The sequence below is a fragment of the Pan paniscus genome, chromosome 16, assembly GCF_029289425.2.
Source record: "Pan paniscus chromosome 16, NHGRI_mPanPan1-v2.0_pri, whole genome shotgun sequence".
NCBI classification, from domain to species: domain Eukaryota; kingdom Metazoa; phylum Chordata; class Mammalia; order Primates; family Hominidae; genus Pan; species Pan paniscus.
In genome coordinates, this window is record NC_073265.2 from 49,860,493 (window position 1) to 49,888,170 (window position 27,678).

Consider the following 27,678-nt stretch of genomic DNA (forward strand, 5'->3'; position numbering starts at 1 on the left):
GGAGGCAGGCCGATCCCGTGGCCGGGCTCAGGTGGCGCCGCGGCGGTGGCCCAGAAGGCCCTGGCGGGGCCCCCGCGCCGAGCCCCGGGCAGTACGTGCGTTCGGGCAGGCGCGCCCACCCCTCCCCCTGCGCGCCCTCCTCCCCGCCCCCCGGAGCCGCCAGCCCACCCGGCCCCGGCGGGGCGCCCGGGCTCACCTTTCATCGCTGCGATCACAAAATACATCATTTAAACCGCGGTGCGGAGAGCGCAGGGAGAGCGGATGGTCCGACCCCGGAGCCCCCTCTGCCGCCGCCGCGCCGCCGCCGCCCGAGCCACAGCAGCAGCTGCCGCAGCTGCCCGCCCGCCGAGAGCCATCCCGAGCCATAAGAGGCTCCATGTGACCGGCTGACATCACGGCCGCCGCTCTGTTTACACCGCGCCCCTCCGCTTCCTCCCGGGGCGGGAGGCGGGAGGCGGGAGGCGGGAGGCAGGCGCGCCCCAGCGCCGCGCCCCGCCCCGCCCCCGCGGGCAGGTGAGTAGCAGCGGCGGCTCTGCTGGCCCACCCCGGCCGGGCCTGCCCTCCCGCGCCCCGGGCCCTCGCCCGGGCGCCCGCCTTCCCCTCGCCTTCGGGATCACCTGTGGCCGCCGGTCGCTTTTCTGCACGCAGCGCCCCGCGGAACGCGCCTCTGACCACCTTCTCCCCCCACTCGGTGGGGCAAGAGGCTCGCAACCCGACGCCACTCTCCCGCTGGCTCGCCGGAGCACTCGGGGGCGATAAATGCGCCAGCTTGTTGGTGGAAAAGACAGGTTTGGTCTGGGGAGCTACGGTCACCCGCATTTCCTAGAGCGCCCCAGCTCTAATCGGAAGGTACGGCCCCCTTCTGGGCCGTGGAGAACGAAGCCACTGGGACCGTCCGGGGAGTGGAGTAAGCTCCTCCGAAGTCTTTCTGGAGAGACTCGGCCTGGGCGGGGGAACTCCGCCCACCCAACCCTTGGCAACCCTTGGATATTGGCAGTTATACCAATAACCAAGGTCCTGGTCTACACCTGTCCCCCCCCAACCCCCTTCCCCGCGTCCAAGACCACTGATACCTGCAAGGAAAGCCGGAAATTGTATGTGAATCACCTAAATGAACTCCAGTTGCCAGCTGATTTGAGCCGCTAAATTCCCAGGCTCTTCCATATCTCTCCAGAGAACCCGTCTACAAGTAGGAAAAGCTATCGTTTTCATACCCTAAAAATGAAACACTGTGGTAATTCTGACAGAAAATAAAGACCTCTGAAGGTGAACTTTGTACATTTTAACATGCGACTAAGACTTAATTCCCTCTAAACTTTGAAGCTTAATTCTTTTTACTGTCCTTATGGAACTGTAAATCATGACGTTATTATTTTACAGGTCAATCTCTTTACAATGAATTTCAGATGCTACAAACCCAGAGTCTGCATTGTTTAAAACTTTGGTCAGGGTGTCTATAGTACTGAGCATAACAGAAAAAAATTCTGAAAAGCCAAGTTTGCGTACCTATTGCGGTTCCTTCACGAAATTTCATTCTGCTTGCTTTTCTGTTGGTCTGTTGCCACGCACAACTTAAAATATCAGAGGGCTATTAGCTGTTGCATTCATGATGATTAAGCAAGGATAATTCTAGCATATTTTTTTCTCCATGTAAGTGAGTTGCTCTTGCCCCTGAGTTGGGCCACAATTTAAAACACAAGCAAATAATCAGCACTGTAGAAAACAAGGATTCATACACTCCCTCCCCAGCCCCCTTTCAAGGCAAAATTGAGTCTTCCAAACATTTATACAGCGCTCTGATTTAGAAGGTCAATAAAGTTCGTTGTCCTTCAGTCAAGCCATGGCTTTATAAAAGTTTGATTTCAGATAAATTCATTCTAATACAGCTTTTTTTCTTAAAGATTTTTCCCCCAAAAAAAACTACAAAGAAAAGAAATTATAAAAATGTGAACCCAAGACCTACCCATGTTAACTCAGCTGTCCAGCCATAGCAAAGTGGACAAGAGTTTCAAATGAATCAGCCATACCCACTGTAATGTTTACAATTATGAAATTAAATCACACCACGTTCCTATGATGCAACTATATCTCCCAATGAGGCAACGCCCCTCAGTTACACTGACACCATCATTCACATTTGGTTATTGATTTCCCTTGTGCTAACGACTAATGCCAAGCTATCCTATAAGCAGGTCCCAGGTACAATTTTCTTTCTTTTGTATCGTTACAGGGTGGAAAACCATCGGAGACTGCATCCTCCTAAGTATGTTCTTCCCTACTCAATGCAAGTGAACCCAGATATACAACTCGGATGATTCACAATGCTACTTTAAAACAGTATCCTGCTTTAGAAAACAATGTTTTCAAAAGAACCAAATCTATTAGCTCTAGCGTGCCTGTGAGACATCTGACTCCAAGGTGAATAATCTGACATCACTAGTAATCAGTATTTATTTCCAGATCATTTCAAATGAAATCAGTCATTGGGAACAACATGTAACATGACATCTGCTCCTGCAGTTATAAGTAGAATCATTCATTCTATAGATATGTCCCCAATAGAAATATAATCTCAAGTACTTATCTGAAATATTTACACATTTATTCAACAAAGACATTTCCAGAATAATGTAAAACTGACCTTGCCCTTTAGAGATGTACTTCATTCACTTCCTACAACTAATGAGCAACAGAATTTCAGATATGAAGCCCTAACCTTCCAATGTAGCTAGATGCTATTTGTAATACATGCCTCTATTAAATGTCTTCAGCTTTTAACCCAGGTTATATTACTGTTCTTTATATTAACACAAAGCTCTTTGAGAGTAAAAACTATAGGCTGTTTTTTTTTAAGCCACTCAAAATGCACATTTTCTATGACATTATAAGGCCCCAACCAAACAAATCAGTCAGGAGTAAAAGGGAACATCTCCCATATTGAAGGGACATCTCCCTTCAATAATACCAAATTGGAGCCATAAATGATACATTTTAGCACAAACTTTTACCCACTGTATATTAAAATACAATCATGTAAAAGCCGGGCATGGTGGCTCATGCCTGTAATCCCAGCACTTTGAGAGGTCAAGGCGGGTGGATCACTTGAGGTCAGGAGTTCAAGACCAACCTGGGCAACATGGTGAAATCCCATCTCTATAAAAATAAAAAAATTAGCCAGGCGTGGTGGTGCATGCCTGTAATCCCAGCTACTACTCGCGAGGCTGAGGCATAAGAATTACTTGAACCCAGGAAGTTGAGGTTGCAGTGAGCCGAGATCACACCACTGCACTCCAGCCTGGGCGACAGAGCAATAATCTGACTCAAGGAGAAAAAAAAAATACAATCATGTAGAAATACAATAAAATATTAAAATGCAATAAATATGTAGGAATAATCGTTTGGATTTTATTAAATAAATGCTTATGAGTGCCGACTGTGAGAGAGAACACAGTGCTAAGGAACATATTCTTTCTTTTTCTTTTTACCAAGTGTTCTGAAAAAAAAAAAAAGTAAAGTAATATTGCTTACATGAAGATAATTAAACAGAATGGGACTTCTTTACCAGGAATGGGAGTTTGTTATATATTAATTTGCAGCTCAAAGGTTTCTGTTGACTAATCTCAGAAAAAGAAGGCACACAACATACTTATAAACACATGTAACTCATCTCAGAGTCTCCCAGGATGGTCACAGCCCCACGTGGTGTTCCTGTGTGCTGGGTTCCACACTGAGTCTGCCACTTAGTGAGAAAGTAGAGAGACACTTCTAATGCCAAGTTGTTCCCAAAACCACCTAGGGGAAAAGATGGGTGCATTTTTGCAGGAGTCTAGACGGTAGTATCACTAGTAAATTGGTGCCAATCTTCCTATGTTACAGTTTAAATAAATGATACTTGACTTTATGAGAGTATATTTTGTTTTTCACCACACAAGTTCTGATCTCATAATTTGCCACCCCAAATCACAGATATAATGCTATTGGGGAGAATGACAAACCAGTGGACTGGCAAACTTATCCCGAATCTGCACGTGGCTCCTAGGACAAAGGTGATTTCAAAGTTTGCTGATGCATGTGAGGCACAGCATTTTGATTTTGTCTCACCCAGGCCCTGCGTCTCTCTCTCCAGTGTGCGTCTGCTTGCTAATTCAATTAATTTTGTTATAGCTGAACAAGAAAGGGATCAGTGAAAGGTTAATGTGGTCCTAGGCAGCTTGATTCAATGGAATCCTTAGCCACCACTGCACTGTGACCTTTAGGAGTTGAGCCATCCTGGTTGAAATAGAGCCAGGGGACCAAGTTTCCTATAAACACAATAGGGTCAGACCCAGAGAGTTCTAAAGCAAGGATACTTGGGAAGCTATGGACACGTCACAAACTAACCTAGAAGAGATCACAGCCTTGCTTAAATATGAGTCCAGAAGGAGCCAGTTTCTCATAAAGGAACACTTACAAATGGAGTAATACTGGTGAGACCCAGAAGCCAACAGTAAGACAAGGAGCTCTGCTGTTTATGAGTATAAAGGGGGACGGGACAAGTGGATTAATGTGGTTTATCTGCCTTATTCAAGATTTTAAAATGAATATAGATGTACATTGAAATATGCATGTATGTATACATATGCATAGTTCATGAAATATGGTGAAATAGACTACATTTGGGTGGCAAGAGACACCTACAATTTTACACACTCACACCCACCCACACACACATACACATATTTCTCATAATCAGCCACACTTACTGAGTAGGTATTATACTGACACTGTGATGGATAATCAAACAAGAATAAGACAGTAGCCCTGACTTTGAGAAGGTCACAAATCAGCTGACCTGTGCTCTGAAAACTGTAGAGTTCCATGAGTCGGTCCAAACATTCCTAAAGGTGTAACATGTTTGGTTGCCCATTGAAAAGATGTTTGCGCAGCACTCTGCCACTCACTAACAGTCGATAGATGACTGCAAATCATTAGTGTGGCTTATTAGTGTAATGGGATGTTGGAGGTGAAAGATTTGACTAAATGGAGACAATGGTGCAGGGCTTCTGGGATTTCTGGAACCATATATTTCATACACCTATTAGGAAATTCAGAGGACTGGCTTATGTTTTGTAATCATTACAATAAGGAAAAGGGTAAAGTTCACAGGCATACAGAGCTGAGCAACCTCCACAGAATAGGTGGGTGGCAGGTGCCTCACTACACACACACCAGTCAAGGCAGGAAGGGGAGAAATGCAAACCAAGGCCAAGAGGGACCTCCATTCCTTTATGTCCTCATGCTGTGTCCTCACCCCATTCCTATACCTGGCAGTGGTACAGGAGATACACACACACACACACACACAACACATATATATACGTAAGCGAACACAAGAAATACAAGTGAACTCAGAATCTGGAATCCTGGGTCCAGGATAGTTTCACACTTGTCATTAGCTTTCTACATCACATCGGGCAAGCCATTTTACGTTTCAGGACACCAGGCCCCTCAACTGTAGCCTGATGGAGTAGGAACTGACTGCAACGGGCCACTACCACTGGAACATCCTGTGACTGCTTTCAGAATCATTCCCCATCCACTTTTCAGGAACACTTTCTTCCCTTTCTCTATGCTGTGCCATATCTGCTTACTTCTCCAAGAAGCCTTCTTTGTTTGCTTGAACTCCATGGTATGGTGGAATGGGCTTTGGCATTAGATGAAGTTGGGCTCAAAACCAACCTACATCCCACTCACTAGCTGTATGAGCTTGAGCAAACTTTTGTTTCACCATACGTCAAATAAGGAGAGTAGAGCCTTGTAGGGCCACTAGGAGGATTAAACAGTATACAGAAAGGAAAAAGTGATATCTCTCAGTAGAGCTTACAAGTGGAACTGCCATCACCACCCCATCAGCCCTTACATTGTTACACACACAGCACCTGTGCCTGACATAAAATGTTAACCCTTAATCAAAATTTGTTGAAATGTTTCTCCGCATGCACTTTTGCTGAGCGTTCTACAATTTTGAAACTCGTGTGTGTGTGTCGTGTATATAAAACAAGTATAGTTGACCCTTGAACAACACAGATTTGACGTGTGTAGGTTCACTTATATGAGAATTTTCTTCCGCTTCTGCCACCCCTGAGACAGTAAGACTAACCCTTTTTTCCTCCTCAGCCTACTCACTGTGAAGACAATAAGGATGAAGACCTTTATGACAATCCACTTCCACTTAATGAATAGTAAGCATAATTTCTCTTCCTTATGATTTTCTTCATAACATTTTATTTTTTCTATGTTACTTTATTGTAAGAATACAATATATAATACATATAACATACAAAATATATGTTAATTGATTGCCTATTTTATTGGCAAGGCTTCTAGTCAACAGTAGGCTATTAGTAGTTAAGTTATGGGGGATTCAAAAGTTATATGCAGATTTTTTACTACAAGGGGGTCAGCACTTTTAAACCCTACATTGTTCAGGGATCAACTGTATTTATTAAGCACCTGCTAAGTATTGAGGACACAAAGATGGATAAGAATTAAATTGTCCATTGACCAAGAGGCCCCGTGGTCTAGCAGGCTTTTTATGTCTTATTTCCTATAGGAGAGAAAGTTCCCATCCAATGAGCAATGACTAAACACCTTCTGTGTGCATTACACTGTGCTAGTACGTCGAGAGGAAAGGACAAAAATCAAGGTATCAGTCTATCCTCCAAGGAGCTTGCAATCTAGTAGGAAAATAAACGCAATGCTTATAATGTAAGGCAGAATGTGTGGCACATACTCGAAGTGTTCCAGAAATAAAGTACCATGTAAGTCAAGAATAAGAGTGGTTACTGTGTGCGGGGTTCATCTGAAACTTTAAGAGAAGGAGGACTTCATGAAGGAGATTTGAGCTAGACCTTGAAGGCCAAATCACATCTTGGTGGACAGAAGTAAAAATGAAGAGCCTCTTAGAAGGACGATAGAACACAGTTGTAAAAGTACAGGCTGGGTGCTGTGGCTCACGCCTGTAATCCCAGCACTTTGGGAGGCCAAGGTGGGCAGATCACCTGAGGTCAGGAGATTGAGACCAGCCTGGCCAACATGGCGAAACCCCATCTCTACTAAAAATACAAAAATTAGCCAGCTGTGGTGGCAGTTGCCTGTAATCTCAGCTACTCGGGAGGCTGAGGCAGGAGAATCACTTGAATCCGGGAGGCGGAGGCTGCAGTGAGCTGAGATCGTGCCACTGCACTCCAGCCTGGGCGACAGAGCAAGACTCTGTCTTAGTAAAGAAAATAAAAGAACACAGTTGTAAAAGTACAGAGACAGAAAATGCATTTCTCACTCGAGGAAACTAATAATGAGCATTTACCAGAGATAAAATACACACAGATAAGAAGGGGAGAAAGCCCAAAATGTAGGTTGTAGCTATTTCTTCTGCCTTCCCTCACAGTGCCCAGGACAGAGCTCTGCAAACTATACACTTTCAGAGAATGATTTTTGAAAAAATAATTGGAGGTAGAAGAAGGGAATCGTGCTTCAGAAAATAAATCTCTTTGCAGCTTGCCTATTTCATAGTCTTATTGCAAGGATTAATCGTTGGTTTGATAGTCATAAAGTTAAATTACACTTAATAAAACACATAGAGCAAAAGAGTTCTACATCACAGCACACCAAGGAAGAATAAAACTGGAAATGGATGTTATTTCATCAGAGTGAAAAGCTAAGCAGAGCATTTTAGGATGAACAAGATAAATGGAATGTTATTTGATTTTGTATCTCATCCATTTCAGTTCTGAAAATTATCTGAGACAGTTCTATTAATATAGATGCTTCATATATAGGCCATATTTTATTTTTTAAAGAACTATCTTAAAAATATATTTTCAAATAATGGAGAAAAGATAAGCGGTTACAGATGGTTTTCCCTATTTTTGTCATGCATGATCAAGGACTGCAGAGTAACGTGGGCTTCATTGGGAAATCCAAATCTCGCAGCTAGGAGCGTTCCAGGAGCAAATGCTGGCATTATTTTGCTTTCACAGGGAAAATATGTTCCTGTTCAGTCAAGCAAAGTAATCAATTATTCTGCATTATGAAATACTCATTTTATAACTATTGACATTTCAGACAGTTGTGCCACATGTCAATAGTGGTTTTGATGCTCACATTTAAGCTCCAGCTTATAGGATGGGATTCATCTGGGCTGACAGTGTCTGACCAGAAGTCTATTCTCTGCTCTCAGAAGTCCATCTATTATTTATGTCCAGTCCTACACTGTGGAAGTCTGTTGTGAGCGCTAAAACAAGAATAGATTTGGGTATTTTTTGTTTTAATAAAAAGGTTAAAATTTTCTCAATATGTTAGATCCACATTTTAAAAAATCACTCTTCTCTTAAAATCTCTTCCTACATTTTGTAAGATGGAGGTAGATTAAATTAGGCATTCCAGTCAGAAGTTCCAAAATTCCTGTTAGATTTTTAGTATCTAGTGAAGCCTTGTGTCCTCAAAAATAATTTTGTGAAATCAAAATGGCTTTCCAATCATTATATAATACTGTTACTGTTGCTGCTACTACCTCTCCTACTGGTTAACTATTCCTTGGAACTTCCTGTGTGGCAAGCATTGATTTTATGCTCTTTTTAAAAATCATTTCATTTATGGAAAAACATTCTGTACTTTTATTACATTCATTTTACAGATGAGGAAACTGGGGCACAGAGAAATTAAGTGACTTGTCCAGGAGGACAGGGCCAATAACCGGTGGAACCATAAGAAAAAAATCCAGGTACACTGATTTTAGCATGTGCACTCCTAAACATTATGCTGCAACTCTCAAAAATTGAATTAATTTTTCCTTCAATTCAGCATTACTTAGTATTTCAAAAATAGCAAGCTGACTTCTCCAGAAATCAAGAAGTACTACCCTCATAACATCTAGGCATGTGTGCGAGAAATTGTTTTATCACTGGCTTCTATAATTGAGCAAGGTTAGCATGTGTCATTATGAATTATTGCACAATTTAGTAAATTATTTAATTACTACTAATGAGGAAACATACTGTACATGGTTGTAATTATCCTGTTGGAAAACAATGTTGCCATTTGTACATTTAAGAAACACTTGCTACATACCAAATTAACTCTTGAGGGAAGTTTATTTTGTATTTTGGAATAATCAAACAACTCTAAATGTTGTTAATGGGTGTTAGATAGGATTACAAGGAAACTAAAAAATACACAAATCAAAGCTGACATTCCTAAAAGACTCCAAACCAAAAACATCTGTTAAAAAGGTAAAAAAATAATGATTTCATAGTTCATGATATTCTACAGAAAAAGCACAAGATATATTTACTGTTTTTACTTTTCCAAATTGTTTCACTGCTGCTCTTTTCATAGTTTTTGCAACATATATAATATAGCAATTTGTTCACCTACTTTAATCACCCAACAAATGGCTTTGATAGCTTAATAATCTTAAGCAGAGCCATTTATTTTCAATGTACTTTGAGTAAACTGTTATCTACGTTTATTAAGTGACTGTAGTTATGCATAGTCTTGTTATTTATAAAAGAACACAGTACATACATAGCCTTGGGATGTTTTGACAACACATCTTAAGTAAAATATTGGTAAAATAATTTTCAAAATATAATAAAAGTGAGAAAGAGTGACTTGTTTGTGTTAGCTACAGTATACATTATTGAGAAACTACTGATATGCATTATTGAATTTGTTGTAGAGCCTTAAGTACGTAATAGTCTCGGAAAGCCCAACTCGCCCATTATTTCAAAGGTTAGGTACATGTTATATGGTGAAACTGACTTTCATAGACCAGAATGTAACGGTGATTTGATTTACAACATCTTTGCTCCTTGAAATATAACAGAGGTAATGTAGCAAAGCCATTATAAACAAGGAAGAATAAAAAAGGGAAATACCAGAGTTCAAGACACTCAAAGAGGGCATATGGTAAGTCTCTCTGCTTCCAAGGACACGAACAGTTAACTGTCTGTTTCTGACAGTTGCCTATCATTAAATAATCATATTCAAGCAAGATAAGTGATATTATCATATTTGCTCTGTTGTCTTGTTTGTTATATTATCCCAAGGTCAGCTGCCATTAAACTGGGTAATCCAAATCAAACAAAAGTTTTGTCCTCTTATGAATAATGCATATACTGGAATCATATTATGATTTGCAGATTTCAGCACTTGTCAAAAAACTAGTAAGAAACTGTTTCCTGTCACCATGTTAGATTTAGGCATAACAAAACAAGAGAAAAGAAAACATGTTTTATATGTTCAGAGAGATCGCTGCTCAATTTGCAGTATAACATAAACTACTACATAGTGGTTATTTTACACTAACAGTATTTTATCAACTAGAACTACCGTAAAACATATAGAGTGCTCTCTATTTTAATGGTATTTTCTGATGTCACCGTGTCAAACTAGAAGAATTGCACTTTGATTCGTCTTTCAGATCTCAGTTTTTTAATCTTATTAAAATATAATTTACATGTTGGAAAACTCACCCTTTTTAGGATACAGTTCTTTGAGTTGTGACTAAGGCATTTAATTGTTTAACCACAATTAAATTAAAAGACAAAGAACAGTTCTATTCCCCTCTCCCCCAATATTCCTCTGTGCCCCTTTATAGCCAACCCTCCACCCCAAATCCTGGCAACCAGAGATGTTTTGTGTCCCTACAGCTTTGCCTTTAAAGAATATTATTTCAGTGGAATAGTATATTATGCAGCCTGTTGACTGGTTTCTTCTACTTAGCATAAAGCATTTGAGATTCATCCCGTGTTGTTGAGTACAATAATTTGCTCTGTTTTATTGTTGAGTAATATTCCATTCCACAGTTTGTTTATTCATTCCTCAATTGAAGGACAGTTGGGTTGTTTCCATTTTATGGCAATCAAAAATAAAGCTGGTATAAATATTCATGGTACAGGCTGTGGTGTGAACCTAAATTTACATTTATATTGGTAAATACCTAGGAATGGGACTGTTAGATCATATGGGATGGATATATACATTTAATTATAAGAAATGCTTGATGGTTTCCAGAGTAGCTGTGCCATTTTGCATTCCTATCAGCAATGTATGAGAGTTCCAGTTGCTCCATATCCTCTCCAGCACATGGTGTTGTTGAATATTTATCCATTCATTGCTGATTTTAGTTCTTCAAAGTAGTTAAGTTCTATAAAGTTCCCAGGAACACTGAATTTTAAAAGACAAAATTATTCCTCCTAGAGGAAATAGAGGGTTAAGTTTCTGTGAGTCTGTGCTCATAACTTTTTTGTCAACTGATCAATACCTAACTTTGTTTTATGTGTGTTTCTGTTTAAAGACATCTTATTTAGTATGTATTGTTGATTCAATAACACTGCACTGGCAGCCAACAGCAGTATAACTCATGGCTAGAGACAGCTTATGTAACACATTGTATTTTCTCCATTAAGACATATCACAATCTTCTTGCGCTTGAACACTAGACAGCACTTCAGCAAGCACTGTGCTTGGGGATCATTTTAAACAGTGAGACTTATCAACAAAAAGCACAAACAGGGCGGGGCATGGTGGCTCACGCCTGTAATCCCAGCACTTTGGGAGGCTGAGGTGGGTGGATCACCTGAGGTCGGGAGTTTGAGACCAGCCTGGCCAACATGGTGAAACCCCGTCTCTACTGAAAATACAAAAGAAATTAGCCGGGCATGGTGGTGCGTGCCTGTAATCTACGCAGGAGGCTGAGGCAGGAGAATCGCTTGACCCTGGGAGGCGTAGGTTGCAGAGAGCCGAGATCGCACCACTGCACTCCAGCATGGGTGACGGAGCGAGACTCTGTCTCAAAAAAAAAAAAAGCACGAACATTAGAAAAATATGGCATTGAATAGACTTTAAAAAGGACACCTGTTTATAATATGACAGCTGAAACAAGAGGGCAGAACATCACCTCAATGGACCTCAGTGGGGAACCTGTTCTAGGACACTGTGTGCACATACTTGTCTGCCAATGACCGCATACCCAGTGTTGATTTTGGGGTTATAAATAAATTTTAGTGAGTATGCAAATTTGTAAACACAAAATCCTCCAGTAATGCGAATGGACTGACCTTGTTTATCTGCTTTTTTTTGCCATTCTATGGTCTAAGTTTAAATGTCACTGCCCTATAGACATCTTGTTCTTCTCTTTTTTGTAAACCTGATTCGTCACCCTCTTTTCAAATCATTTATTATCTTTTCTGCCTTCTTCTTTAGACTCTCCACACTAGAGTCAGGAAACATACCTGTCTTATTCGCCATGGTATTCCTTATATCATTAAGGCTTACCATAGTGCCTGGCATACATAGATGTTGAGTAAGTATTTGTTGAATCAGTGAATACTTCTCTGAAAGTAGCATGTATGGAAGAAAAAGCACTGGAATTGGAGTTGGAAAATCTGGTTTTCCATTCTAGTTCCAACAGTGGCTTTGTGATTGGTGACAAGTTACTTATATTCTTTGAGCTTCAATTTCCTCTCCTGTACAACTGAAAAACTAACACCTATCTTCAGAGATGTTTTTAAGATCTTAAAAGTCAGGCAATAAACATGAAAACCGTTAGTATCTGGCACACTGTTGATACCCAATAATCACTGGATTGGAGTGGTTTATGACCTACCACTAGACATTTATAACTGTATGAGCAATATAAAATATACTAACAAACAGTGTGAACAGTAAGTTTATTTGGAGATACAGATAGTGCTAACTCTCCATGTATTTGGCATTATATACTCAGAGCTCCCAAATAATTAAGAGAATTTTTCACTTTAGAAGTGGATCTTTTGTTATTCTGTCAACCTAGCTATGTTCTTCAGAGTCAAAGGTTCTACACACGATATACTATGTACATGTCACCATGAAAACTGATAATTTGTCTACTCGATTTCAAAAAAAAAAATTCCTGAATGTTTAAAAGCAATTCTTCAATAATGTAGTTAGAGTTTGTACTCTCTGGAAACAAGATTTTTTTTTTCTTTCAAACACTCCTAGACAAACAAGGACATTTAGTTAAGAAGCTTAGTATGATTCTGTCTGAAATGCTTTCTTACAAAAACCTATTGTATCCCTTAGGATTTCAAGGCAATAAAAACCAATAATTTTAATAAAATTATGTCAATCTTCCCGCATATAACTAAGGCTAACAACATAATCTAAATGTTAAACTATAGTGGAAAAGAAACTACGTAAACAATGCATAAGGTTACTTCACTCAAAATTTATACAGATGGTTTTCTTACAAAATTACGATGATCAGATATGATTAATGATACGATTTAAGATTATTGGTCTTTAATAGAGGCAAAACATGATGACTCACTGACAAAGCAAGCTAATAGCAGGGAGGGAGAGAAGGTAAGTTTGTATATTTGATTACAAAGCAAAACAGATAAGTAGAACCACAGAGTCAATAATGATGATATTATATGAAACTTTCATTGTTTCCTAACTTACATTTCTATGAACTTTTCTGGAGATGACGTTTTTTAAACATATAAATCGTCATTAGGAACCTGACAACAGTTCTAAATCAAACCTAGGGTTTAAAACATCATTTGCCGACAGGCATCCTCCAAGTGTTTTCCGCAGAGGCACATCACTTCTGATTATTCCCAGGCTATTTTAAATGATCTTGGACAGGGCTACTGAATGACTTGTCAGCGAACAGGAAAACATTATGACACCACTTCTCCAGATTTCTTCCCAGAACACGAAATATTTGGGATCGTTCTAATTGAATCAAGGCTAGCTTGAAAAAACAAGTTAAGCTTCACTCTAAAGCTTTCAGTTTTAACTGGAGGAATGCTTCTAACATATGGCAGCTGGGCTCTGACTCACAGCAACCTTCAAATTCTGGCCAAAATGTCTGTTTCCTGAGATTGTGTCTGATATGCCTGTGCATCCCTGGTGGGGCCCAGCAAGCATTCAGTAAATGCTATTGTTGGAACGAATGAATGAATTAAAGGGCTCCTAATTAGGAGCTACAAATTCTTCCAGCAACAAAATAATCCCATAGGAAAGCTGCAATGTACTTGGAATTGGTATCTACGAAGAGTTCTATTTTCAGCTCCTTTACAAATTATTTTTATCATTTATGCTCAACTTGGTCTTTCTTGTTGTTTTTTTTTTTTTTAAACCAAGATGTGAAAAGCACAGAAGCATTTTCTAGAACATGAAAGACCAGTATACTTTGTAGAAAGTTTCATTTGTATGTAGCTTGTGTGTGATAATTATTTTTAAATCTCAGTTAATCATCATATATTTTCTCGGAGCAGACTTTGGGTGAGGCACTACGTGAAATGTTTGAAAAAGATAGTTAAAAGGAAAAAGTCCTATACTTGACTATGCACCAAAAATTGTAACTAACACTAGTAGAAGGTATGCAGTTTCCAGTAAGGCAAGTGGTTATCTAAAGAAATACTAAATTAGAACTGCTATCTCAGAAGTATAAACAATTGCTATAATACTTTTCAATCAGACATCTCTCACATGAAAGCCTTGTGAAATGGAAGACAGAAGCCGAAAAAACAGAAAAGAAAAAAGAAAAGAAAGAAACAAAGATCAGCAGAGATACCACTAAAACTCCAAGAACCAAAAGTTTGTATATGTGCTTTAAAAAGCATCCCTTTGATATTTACTCCGAGGCTTTTTTCTCTTATGTAAGATATAATTCTGACAACCTTGATGTCTGAACTTCCAGTATACCGGAGATATTTTGGAAGCACAACAGAGACTTGTGCTCATAGGCGCAAAGAGAAACAATAAATATTGAAGGAAGAGATTTAAAAAATGATAAAAAGTTAGACATAGGAACTCAAAAAGTATGGCAGCATGGAGCCATTTAGCATAGGGGCAAAGAGCCAACCACACCTGCCGAGTTTCTGAGTGCATCCTGTATTACAGCATACTGTACACACCATAATAATTAATGGTTATAATGACTTTGAATCACTAAGGATGTATTAACCCATGAACTCTAAGAAGACAGGGACTTACATAATATATTTTGAAAGCTCCCCTTCCTCCTATAAAGTGATTTAGTTTAGGCACTTATAGAAATACACTGCAGAAAATTAATTTTTTATGATGTATCTCATTTTCTGATAATGCCTTGAATGTGACATGGTATACATACCTAAAATAATAACCCTAACTATTTAAGACCTTACACTCAAGGACTTAAATAGTTCCTGTTTCAGTAAGCTGTGTTCTGAAGCATACTGGAAAAATAAAGCGTGTTCTATAGGAAGCTACCTGCATTATACACAGGTATTTTATTTAATTCTAATATTAGCCAAATATCAATAAAGTAAAAACTCTTCAAACACAACCCTTTCCCCCTATTTAAAGCTAGAACGTTTTTGTAAATATTTACTGGAGTGATGAGTGTTCAGGGCTCAAGTTTATTTATACATCATTCTGTGAAGGTATTTGTTGCAATTGCTATTTATATAATAATGTTTAACCTGCCAGAATTCTGGAGAAAGAAAGATTAGCAGTTAAAGCAAGTTCAATGGGAAAAAAAAGAAGAAAGCCATAGACACAACTTGGCATTGTTTCCATTCAGTGCAGGTGAAGTGACAGGTTTCTAAAAGTATGCTTTATCCATGCACACACATGATACCGATACCTTCTTCTTGGCTGCAACGATTCTTTTTCAAAACTGCTAGCCTGTTTCCAAGGCAGCTGCAAAACGTCCGTGAAAACTAGTTAATTTGTAAGAGGCATGGAAACTGCTGCCTCTCCACCTGCCAGGCTAGATCCACATCGTACAGACTCTACAATGGCAGGAGCCGAGGGTCCTGAGATAAATTTTCTCGGCTCCTGTATAGACGGAGGAAAGGGAAGTGATTGCTGAGAATGTCCTAGACATGGACGCGGAGCTCAGATGCTTTTGGGTGTTCTGTCTCTTTCACTCCACATATTGTCCTGGATGCAGAATAATACTTTTTGTATTAAAGTCACCGTGGCCACCTCCAAATTGCTTTCACATTTTATTGTTATTATCATTATGTTGTTGTTAATGAGAATACAGCTGAAAGGCTATGTTTGACACTTAAAAACAACCAAAAATCCAGCAGGCAGGAATCATCCCCACTCACAGATAGGGTAAGTGAAGCTCAAAGAGGCCTCTGGTTCAGCAGATCACACCGCTGATGGTAGAGCTGGGACTCTACCATCTGACTCCCACTCTAGTGCTCACTACATGTTGCAAGATGCTAAGTATTGAAAACTGATTTCCTGTTCCTGAAGAGTTTATATTTTGAGAAACACAGGTTGGCAAGTGTAAGGAAAGTTTTCCATGGTAGGACTTTGAAAAGGAAACAGGAGGCTGTTTTTTATTTCTTCTTCAGAAGATTTTTTGTCACCACTTCTATCTTTCTTTCTGTTCATACATTTTTATATTATCTAATCACTCCTGCCACGAGAGATAATTTACATGGCTCTTCAACAACATGTCACCAATAAATCACCAAACACATTTTAATAAATCAGGCCTCATAACAATCTACAGTAAACCGGATCATATGATGTTGAGCATATACCAAGCCTGGCCATCTCATGGGGGTTTTACAGTCTCTGGTCCTTTCTGTGTGACCGAGAAACACACACAGTTTACAAAGGGCCCCCGTGTCTATCATGACATTGGCCTTAGAAGTTAAGAATATACTTGCAGTTGTGTCTCTTCATTTTTATGGCCCTGTATTTCATTAATTTCATTAAGTCTTCCTTGTACATTTTAATGTTTCATCCATTCACATGGTCAGGAGGTCTAGGCAGGCTGATTCATATTTGCTTACCAATAGCAGAAAGGAAGGGTTCCTATGATTAAGTCAAAAACTGACCTCCTTTCCACATTTAAGGGATTATCATTTGGCATCTCTGCTCCACAGACCTTTGCTCTTAACACCATTTGCTTGGTATGAAATACTGAATTAATTTAGAAAAGAACCATGATTAGGTACTAGGGCTTTTGAATTAAAACGTGAAATACTTAATTAGGCAAAATAACATGGAACATTAATGGGAGGGATTTTAGAGGAAACAAAAATGTGGCAGCCTTAGGGTTAAATGACTTTTAAAAGTCTCAGGTATAGGGAGTGACAGACCCAGAAATAAAATCCTCAACATCTCATACCTGCTCAATGTTCTGATCATTTGTCACACTCTAGGAAGAGACAATAAATATATATCTGTGGAAAGTCCATAAGATGGAAATGAGGTGGCCTGCCTTTCATCATTTGCAATGATCACAGACAAAGCCATTTATAAAAATACCTGCCATAACAGAAGCCGCCGCATCTCAACCCAAAATGGGAAGACACAGAAGAGGATGATAAAAATGAAATCATGATACACGAATCCTCATCCTATCACCAAAGTGGTTGCCCAAAGAGGGGTCTCCACGGTTGCCTGATGAAAAGCACAAATCATGGACTACCCACTGGGAAAGTGGGGACAGAGAAGTGAGGGAATGGCCTCTTCTTCAGAAGGCTGAATGGCTGGACTCTGTCGAATGAATAGATAACACCATTGCAGAACAGACAGTGGAGATGAAAGTAGGAGCCAATGAAAACAGAAGCAGGGAGGAAAACCATCAAAGGCGTGAAAAAATAACAAAAGTCCAGGGACTGATGTGATCAGCACCCACATGCTAAAATTGCAGCTCGAGAGAGCCGTTTGAAGCTGCTAAAGAGATTTAATACAATCTGGAATGAACAGAAATTGCCATCAAATAGAACAGAAGGGCCACCAAGAGACCTTAAGGAAGGGCAACCTAATGGAATGTGAGCCCTGCAAAGAGCTCACGTGGCAATGTCCTTTTGAACATCTCAATCATTCTAAAGTGTCGTGTAAGTCACACACACACACACACACACATACACACACACAATCCAGGGTCTGTGGGGAATTTTGATGGGAGGTGCTCATCAAAAGTCTTAAATAATGCAAGGCAATGGCAATCCATCCGATCTTCCACTCTGAGGACCAGGAGCAAAGAACAGACGCAGGTTTCATCAAAGCAGCCTCTCATCTTTCTAGCACATCTGCAATGTCCATCTCACCAGGGGTGACCTTCTGAGTGAACTTTGGGAGAGACGTGCTCTTTGGTTTTGTCTGGGTTGCAGTTTAATTCAGCAGGAAGCGGGCTGTGGCTGGGAACCACAGCACAAAGAAAATCACGGTAAGGAGGTGAAAAATGCGGGACTGATCGACAATAAGTGAGATGAAATAAATGACTGGTAGTTTTTTATGAGACCAGCAGAAGAAAAATATATATGTATATATGATAGGTGATCACTTTTAAGGCTTGTTCCCCATTGCTGTTACTAAGTAGGCAGTGATAGAAACAGCACAATTGAGCAATAACACTGAGATCAGAGAGAGAGAGAGAGAGAAGGAAAAAAACCCCCAAAAACCAAAAGGATCAGAGAGGCTCTTTAGGACTGTGTCCAATCCAGGGCGACCATCCAAATACAAACTTTGAATTTCATTCAAGTGCCATGTGGATAAATTGCATTGTGGAGATAAAATATAGAGACTTTAGAAAATGATTCTGTTTTCATGCAGATCATTGTCGATAACTCCTCAGGACTGAGAGTGTTTTGGTTTGTGCAAGGTAGAAAAATCAGAAGATAATAAAAAGTTCGTAGTAGATAAAGCTAAGAAGTCATGTCACCTAAAGTGTATGGGCCAGTGGTCTTTCCTAATTTCAAACAAAGGGAAAAAGAACGTATTCTAAGTAGTGACAAGTTAAAGGGAATCTGCATTTGGTGGTAAATAAAATTTCTATTGCCGCTCAATTATCTTCACTCTGCCAGGCTGGGTATTATTATATAGACAGTGGGGAATGGAAAATTCTTTCCTCTTGAATGGGTTCAATCTCTCAGACCTCAGAAGATCTCCAAGGGAATCTCCATAGCAGGAGTGGCTAGACCCTTGTTTCAATATCTTCTGTCTCTAACCCTTGGTTGTTCATTTCATATCCTACCATGTTTCCAGCACTGAATCAGCCCCAGAATAGGACATGAGTAGAATGAAAAAGGGATTCGATTTGCCATAGCTTTAACCTTCCTTAAAGTCTTCTGTGTTTATGTACTACGAGTTTTCTAGCGATATGAAAATGCATCTTTTTAATAATTCTGTTCTGCATTTTCTTTGTCTTGGTAGAAAGCAAAATCAACATGTATCTTTACCTCAAACAATCTTGAGTTTTGCAAAAAAAAAAAAAAAAAAGTGGAGTCTTCTTTGCACGAGGAGTCTAGAGAACTCTTAGCACCTAGTAGGTGCTCAATAAATACCAGCCAATAGGCAGGGCTCCTTTCCTCTGACAGCTGGCCATAGACACAAGCTGCTTTGGGAAACCTGATGGAGAGACCCGCCTTTCTGGCAGAGCCATCCTCACTCTTTCATCACTGCACTCAAAGATATTACTGATGTTGGTCCTCTGGTTTTGCTGCTTTTTTCCTCTGACTGGACTAACTGAGTCTACTCTGCTCACTAGCTGCCACTTCAGAATCCTGTCACGCAGCGGAAGGCCAAAGGACATTTTCCCCTAAGTCCTTTTAACTTCCTGGCATTCCGTTTTTCAACCCCACATTAAAGGTGCTGATGTTTCATCCTAGTCCTACCAGCCAATGGGTGGCCTCAAGTTAGACTAGGCAGGGCTTCTATCGGCTCTTTCCCTGTTGGGCACAGGGAGAAGGAACCCAGAGAAATGTTTCCTCAAGCTCATTTTCTAATTTTTCCTTGGATGCTATCACTGAAGTTCTGAGATCATGTATTAAGAAACAGACACATTTGAAACTAACATACAACAGATGTCAACCTAGGGCCAGGATTGGCCAGCAAGACTGATTTTTTGCAAGTTCTCAAAAATAATTTTTTTCTTTTTGCTTGCCTTTTTTCCCCTGTGCCCTTGTCCAATGCCCAGTCATCTTATAATCCATTAAAGCTGGTATACCAATTCTGTTTCCTTTCCAAGACAAGACCTGCCAACTTGAAAAACAAAAATGAACCTCCCCTCTTTTTGGCATGTTCCTCCAAGCCTCAACTAACCCCGGGCAGAAACTAGTGGATGTATGCCCAGTTGAAGCCTGAGGTTAGAGTCATAATTTTTACCTCCTTTAGCGAACAATTCCCTGGTATGTTCCTGAATTGTCATTCTTAGTATATTGCTAGACCAGGCATTAGCAAACCCAGCAGACTGGCATTCTCTGCAGTTTGGTAGAACAAGCCTGCTGTCATACGGAAGCTGAAATCTGAGACACCTCTGTACCTAGAAGAATCTCTCTCTCTCTCTCTCTGTTTTTTGTTTTTTTTTTTCTCTCTCTCTCTGTTTTACTCTGTCCCCAGGGGTAAAGTATTTTCTGCAAACATGAAATTAGTTTATATTTTAAGGGCTTTGGATTTACTAATTTTGACTAAGTTAAAAAGGGCAGAGCAGTCTCCTAGTACTCTCCTGAGTGACTCAATCTGTGATTCTTGGGAAGGGTTTAATGGACATATTTTATTTTCGTTCAGGGTGACCTCACTGATCATTGTGCAGAATGCCTTTTCTTTTTTCTCCTCCTTAAAACAAAATAACTGCAATTTTCTAGGCATTTCCTAGAGAAGAAAACTGTATTTTTTTTTACTTATCTTTAAGGCCACTGTTCAGGAATTTTTTTTTTATTCTATTTAAAGTGTAGGTGAAGGTGATTATATCTTTCCAAAGTCAGTAAAACAAATGTGTTGCATAAGTCATTTCAATTCAATTAAGAGAAACAGGTCAGATGCTAAAATATTAGTAAAATCAATTATGAGTAATAGGTCTCCTGTTAACATGTATCACTACAACCGCCTCTCTCATAATATTTGAATAAATTACATTTGTTTCGTATCTCTGTGTGCCTGTAACATACAGGGGTGTCACTTGACCATAAAACCTTCTCTATTTCCTTCTCTTTGTTACATTTTCTCTGGTGTGCCTTGGAAATGACATATAGACTAACCCTTTAGAGTGAAGGTTTTTCTAAGGAGAGAAAGCCTGGTAACAAATTAAAAAGAGCTTTAGAGTCAGATCCAGCTTTGAATCTTGTCCTGTCACTTGTCAGTTAGGCAGGGAACTTCATCCTTGGGAGCCTTGGTTTCCTCACCTGTGAGGGTAATAGTACCTTTCCACGGGGTTGTTCTACGATTTAAATACAACAACTTGCTGTAACATGCCCACCAGATTGTCAGGCACGTCTGGCATTCATTTAATGAATGTCTCTTTGTGAACTTTTTTGAAAATCCTAAAAATTGCTAATATATAAGAGAAAATAATAATCACAAAATCTCAATTTGATATCTGTTTGTGTGTGTGTGTGTGTGTGTGTGTGTGTGTGTGTGTGTGTTAGGATTACAGCCACAAAGTCACCTGAAAAAAAAAAAAAGGTGTCAAAGAGAAAGACTTTCTTCTTATTATTTGGTAAAAGGGCACCCTCAAAATCTCAGGTAGACAGTTCATGGGAAGGCCTTATGGGACAATAAATTTCTGCTGCAACCTCAGTAGCCTTTCTTTCAGACAAACAACTGATATCTGATATGGGGAAATTATGTGAAAAAAAAAAAAAGAATACAACATTGAGTCTATGCCATAATTGGAAAAACATGAAAATGACATACATATATGATAAAAAATGAAAAAGGAAAACTGGAAATTTTTTGGTAGGTTAGTAAAAAAATGGTCATTTTTTTCCTTTGTAAAATCCTTTATTCTTACAGGACTTTTGAACATTTAAGTGAAAAATAGAGAATTGTGTGATTAGAAATTCATCCTTTTAGGCTGACAGGCTACAATGCCTGTCGGTTGAGAAAGATAATATCTCAGGAAGTTAAGTACAGTTTGGCTTAATGGAGTACTTTCCTCCTAATCGCACAGAGGAAATGCAAGCATTGGCATTGACTGCTGAGGAGGAGGAAGGAAGGACAATTTTGGAGCATGGGCCATCCGCTGAGGGGAGCAGACCTGGAGATAGTAGACCCTAAATCGAAATAAAAAAATGGGAGCAGCAAGGCAAATCAGTACAAATGCAACCTCTGGAAGGTTCTAGTTGTGTAGGAAAGAGCATTAAGGTTGATTCTTTTGGAGCGTTTCTGTGTATTTTTGAGGAAAAGAGGCATTCATAGGGCGCATTGATGAGAAAGTCCCAAGAAAAGCATTCAAGGGTTTGGAATGCAGTTCACGGACAATCTGGCTTATAAAGACATGGCTTCTGTGTCGGTTCTATGACCCTTTGTGGGGAGGGGGCAGCATGGCACAGGAGAAAGAACAAGGTCTTCAGGGCTTGACAGAATAAGGTTCAAGCCCATCTCTGCCACCCACTAGCCATGTGTGCTGGGCAAATGGCTTAACATCTAAAACTCAGTTTTCTCAAGAAATAGGATACTTAATATTTATAGTAATCATAAGGTTTAAATGAGATTATACACACGCACATGCAGACAGACACTGACATGCTTACATACATATAGCTGCCTGGAGCATAGTAAGCTCTCAAATAACGCACCTTTTCTCAATGCAGGGAGCAGAAAAGAGAAGAACTCCCTTAAATTAATAAAGTTCTTGGCTGTGGCTCCATCCCAGTTTATGTGCTCAAGTTGAGACCAGAACAGCCTGCTCAGGGAGCTACAGGTTGAAGAGCTGTCAGGGAAAACAGAACAGCGTCAACCCACACACAGCCCCCTTTCTGCTTCCTAGAACCTGGTGGTGGATCAGCTGCCACTATCCACAGCCACCCAAGTCCTAATGCTCTCTCGTGTTTCCTCATCTTAGTGCTAGTGCACTTGGCAGAGCTGATGGCTCTGATTCCTGTATTTTGAATCCTGTAATAGCCCATGCTGACCACACTTGGGGTCAGGGGATATAGATAAAGGGGCACTGGGTGGCTTCTCTTCTCCACGGAGCCCTGAGATCGAGTGCTTCTAAGTCCTGAAGGTTTGCCTATCTTATCTGGGAAACCAGTAATAGGAAAGAATAACACCCCAGCCGGTATCTCTAACCCTCACCTTGCAACAAGTGTAAAATGAGAAGGGGAGGGAAGATTCGCCCCAAAGTCTCACGAGATGGGGCCTCCAAGGACTTATCAGGAGCTTGCTAAGCAGGTAACTCTGTACCGGGGGCTCCAGCAGCAGCCGAGGAGGAGAAGGCTGATAATGGGATTTGCGTTTACCCAGCAAAACCAACAGGGAGCAATCTTCAGTGGGTGGAGGAAGAATGTGAGCTCACGATAGCCCAGGTCCGGGGAAGCTGCTCCCTGCCAGCCTAGCTCATAAGGAAGTTGTTTATGTTTTCTGTTTGCCAAAAAACCTTCGTGCGCTGCTGAAACCTGTTTATCCTGAACTCCTAACAATCAACGCATGGCAACCAGTTCTTCAGATGACAAGTCCTTTTGTTAATGAGCAAGGAATGACTGACGAGGCCCTGCTGCCTGAAACCCCTTAGCTGCATGGAGTTCTGTGGATGGAGGTTGAGAGGGCTGCTTCGAAAATAACTCTGTTTTCTCACTCTCCATTCACCCATGTGCCCCAGCTCTTGACATGTGAGCAACCTATAAGCATGATTGTTATGAGCATGTCTCATTTGGGGGGTGCTGAATTTAGTTCCTCTAAAAAGTGCCATTGCTCCAGGAGAAGCAAATGCACCCCTATTGGACTCTTATAAAACTCAATGTGAAGAGCATTATAAAATACCTCAAATTTTGTCCACATATATACACTCACACGCATAAAACACTTTATGTCCTGTTTAATGTATGCATGCACAAACTTAGGCACACATATGTATTTGTGGTCTGGGGATCAACCGAGAGCAAGGTAAATTAGGGAACATGTGAATTGGCAGTGCTAAACAATTTGATAAAAGTGTTGATCAAATCCCATAAGGGTGTGTGTGCTCAGGGTGGTGCTATGACGCGTCTTCAGTGTGTGTGAGACTAATGTCAGCGCATGCGTCTGCCCTCTCATCTCTCACCTTGTTGTCTGTTAAAATCTCGTCTCCCACACCTGCCAGGCAACCTCCCAGTTGCACGAGGGCTGTCATTGGTTGGTGAGGATTGAGAAATTTTGATTTGTTTGTTGTTTTACTGGTATCTGTTGTGAACCAAAAGTTAGAAAATATTCCTTGAGTCCTTGTGAAGGCTCAGAAAGAAACAAGAGCCGGGAAGAGCAGCAGAGGGGTGTTTGGGGGAAGTTGTGAAGAATTCCAGGGGTCATGGGGTTTAAGAAATTCTGATCTTGGAACTGAAACAGACCCCAAACATGTCAGAACTGCATTTCAGGAAAAGAGCTTAGGAAAGAAAGTTTCTCAGGTACAAATGAACTGATTTTCCCTGAGTAATCTTGTGCGTTGCACAAATAAGAATGACCATACCTGCGTTCTGTGGTTGAGGTACATCCAGGTTCAGCTCGACTAGCTGCAAGGTTTGCTGAGTCAGGGGAAAGGCTGTAGGAAACCCCCTGGTCCTCAAAACCCCCCTTGTTCTCAGACCAGCCTCACGTCTACCTCTATAAGTAACAGGTTGAGTTCTCAGAGAAAATACATTGAAGAAGACTTGATGTACATGCTTTTACTGTGATGGGCAAGATTCATATAAAAGACAATGCATTTGGGGGAAGACCTGCACAATATAGAATTGCTTCTGAAATCAATCAAACAAAAAAGCCCACAACAACACAATAGCCCCAAGCTTTCTCTCCTTTCTGTCCTAGCACAACTTATCAGAGGCAGGGGTGATATGATGATATGTATTCTTTACTAGTGAGTACAGTAGGACAGGGAGTGTATCTGTCTGGCTCAGTGTTATAGTCACAGAACCCATCACAGTGCCTGGTATACAGTAGGTGCCATTTTATTGCTCATATTTGTTGAATCAATCAATCACTCATACAAGGGAGAGAACCCAGCCCCAGTCTTCATTAAGCGCTTGTCCACTAATTGAGGCAAAGAAATCGTACCTGGTCCATTGAAATTTGGGGGCCCTATTTTTACCACAGAAACACAGGAGCAAAGGGTGAACTCTGTACTGAGTTTTGAAGGCAGCAAGGTCTGAGGAAGCAACTGCGCAAAAGGCAGAACGTGACAGTGAGAATTCCTCTTGGAGAACATCCTATCCATAGACTCCCCCGGAGGGACTGCCTGCAGAACTGTCATTGGCCAATTTCAATGCGTGTTACAGATTCATAGCACAGTGGATGATGAGCTATATTAATCAGGAAGGAAGGAAGAAAGAGTAAAGAAAAAATACACACACACACACACACGCACACACACACATACAGAGAGAGAGAGAGAGAGAGAGAAACCTAAAACTGTGAGCTTCTTCACAGCCTGGTCTTCATTAAGAACTTCAAACCTGGTGATGGGCAGATTTGCCCTGTGGTGGGAAGGAGGCCTCAGTTCATCCAGTTCTTGATAACAGTTGCTAAGCCCAAGTTTGGGCAGGACTGTTCCAGAGGCTGGGCCTGGCTATGTCAGGGTGTTGCTGTGGGTATGGGGGAAAGATAGAGAGGCAGCTAGGGATAAGAGGTGCTCAAGAAGTCTGCTGTACTCTTGGCAAGCCAAACTCTGGTTCTTAAAACTAAGAAGTCATAGAGAAGTGAATGGGGCTTGTAACCGAGGGCAATTTTTAATTATCAGTTAGGAATAGACTACTACAGGCCACAGATAAGGTGTTAAACAGATGTTCTTTTAATAGTTATCCATATCTTTCTTTTCTTGGCCAGTAACACTTAGCTTGGCTGGTTTTCTTCTCCTGTGTTCCTGGAGGTGGGGCAGAGGTGACTGGGGACTCTAAGAATCTGACAGTAACACCATCCTCAGAAACAGTGACGGAGTAATGCTTGGGTACCAGCATTCAAGACTCAATCAACTTTGGCCAAGGCCAAGGGCAACCTCTGCTACATTGCCCTCTGCTCTGACCCCTGCCTACCCACACAGCCCCTACAGATACATGTAGCAGGTGGTGACACAGATCCCATACACGCACATCTTGAAGCCCGTCCTTTGTGTTCAGTATTGCACCCCAGGCACCTGGCACACAGCAGTGCCCCAAAAATGTGTCAAATGTTGGATGACTGGATTAAAATATTAGGAGGCAGGATACCTACTTTATGTTATAGTTGCCCCTACCAAATTTCAACTCACTAGAAAATATGTGAACACAACTTAAAAAAAAAGTATTTATTCTCCAGGAGCTTTATAAGAGGCAGGATACATAGGTAACATGTTCTTTATACTTTGATGACAAAAAGAAAAATGAATGTATTTTCTCATTTCAGGATAGGAGAAAGTCATCCTTCTTTTGAGTTTTACCTCTTAAAGATAATCCCCTTCTCACTCTCCAAATGTCACTTTCCAACATTTCTATGTTATGGGAATAGGTGATTTCTTTGTAACTTTTCCTGCCTTGCCATTTCTCCAAATCTTGCTAATCTGCTGGGTTTGAAGCTCATGCATTTGTTTTTCCCATCTGCCTTAACACCTCCTTGCTGACACATGCCCAAAGGTGCCCAGCATAAAAAGGGAGTGGTCTTCAAAAACATAAACTAGGTGTTCCCTGTTCAAATGCAAACTTGACAGGTATTCTCACAGGGAATACTGGCACCTTTCCCTCAACAGCTGTACAAAAGGTTAAAACTTGTTCCTGGCAAACACAGTTACACTAATGCATCCTACATGGATTGTCCCTTCTTGTGCTTCACTAAGCTCTAATTGCAATCATGTTGGACATCAACTGCTTACTGTAATGTTTCATAATGTAAAGTGCACTCCAGGATTCAGTGGTGCTTTCTTCGAGTTAAAGCATGATCGTGGTAACGAAATGACTACAAAAATTGACACACATTCTTCAATAGATCATCTTTCTTTGGAGACAAAGACAAGTTGTGACTCCTCCTATTATTGAGGATTGAATTTAGTTTTATGCACTGTCAGCAGCCACCTCAGCTGCATTTGAACAATTTGGGGACAAACTATCTTGGGGCTACAAATATGGCAACCCATATTCACAGATGATGTATCGTGATGATGCCTTTTACGTCAGTTCATAATCATCAGGGCTGAGGAAATTTTGTTTTGCTTTGTTTCCTAAAATCTTTTAAAATTTTATTGCATAAGAATATCATAACATATAAGTCAACTGAGAAATTTAGTAGTAATCCTGTAACACTAAACACATTAGCTGCTTCCCTCCTTCCCCTCATCTCATAGCATTGAAATCTGTCTGCATACAAGCGGGAGTTCTGCCTACAAGTTGGTCCCCACATTTTCTGTATCGCCACTTTATCATAATGAGTCATAATGTATTACCACACAAGGATCATCCATCTTGACCACTTCACTGTGGCTCAGGAGCTGTCAGGTCCACCAAACCACTCACGATTTCAGGGCTTTATGCTTTTAAGATCCAGAACCACGGGCATTGTTTGAGGCACTTTCTGCAGAAGGTGTACCGCATCTTTGCCTGCTTTTGCAGGCCTCAAAGGACAGACAGCCGTAGTCCACTAGGCTGATTCTCTCTGTTCATTTATTCAGGTTTCCAAGAGCTCCATCCACCTTCTCTGACATCTTCCCCAATCATTCCTGCCCCTAAGATTCTTCCTGTCCCTTCAACTCCTGAAGGT

At 40.6% G+C, this 27,678-nt stretch overlaps 1 protein-coding gene and 1 long non-coding RNA gene across 6 annotated transcripts in view; one reads left to right on the forward strand and one right to left on the reverse strand.

Moving 5' to 3' along the window:
- LOC103783214 (uncharacterized) overlaps positions 1–7,529 on the forward strand; it is a 111,359-nt gene extending 103,830 nt beyond the window's left edge. Inside the window, exons 3-5 of one of the 2 annotated variants that reach the window (XR_008621082.1) lie at positions 2,231–2,418; positions 6,157–6,221; positions 6,593–7,529. This is a non-coding gene — a long non-coding RNA (uncharacterized LOC103783214). Of the gene's footprint in view, positions 1–2,230; positions 4,006–6,156; positions 6,222–6,592 lie in introns of those variants that run through there. The other variant, XR_008621081.2, reaches the window with a different exon arrangement.
- The window catches only part of RORA (RAR related orphan receptor A), a 743,703-nt gene that overhangs the window by 104,062 nt on the left and 611,963 nt on the right, over positions 1–27,678 (reverse strand). Inside the window, exon 1 of one of the 4 annotated variants that reach the window (XM_063596697.1) lies at positions 618–1,559. The exons of 2 other annotated variants lie outside the window; for them this stretch is intronic. In XM_063596697.1, coding sequence (XP_063452767.1) covers positions 618–819 — 202 coding nt within the window. In that variant the 5' untranslated portion in view covers positions 820–1,559. Of the gene's footprint in view, positions 1–196; positions 1,560–27,678 lie in introns of those variants that run through there. One more of the 4 variants, XM_034938860.4, reaches the window with a different exon arrangement.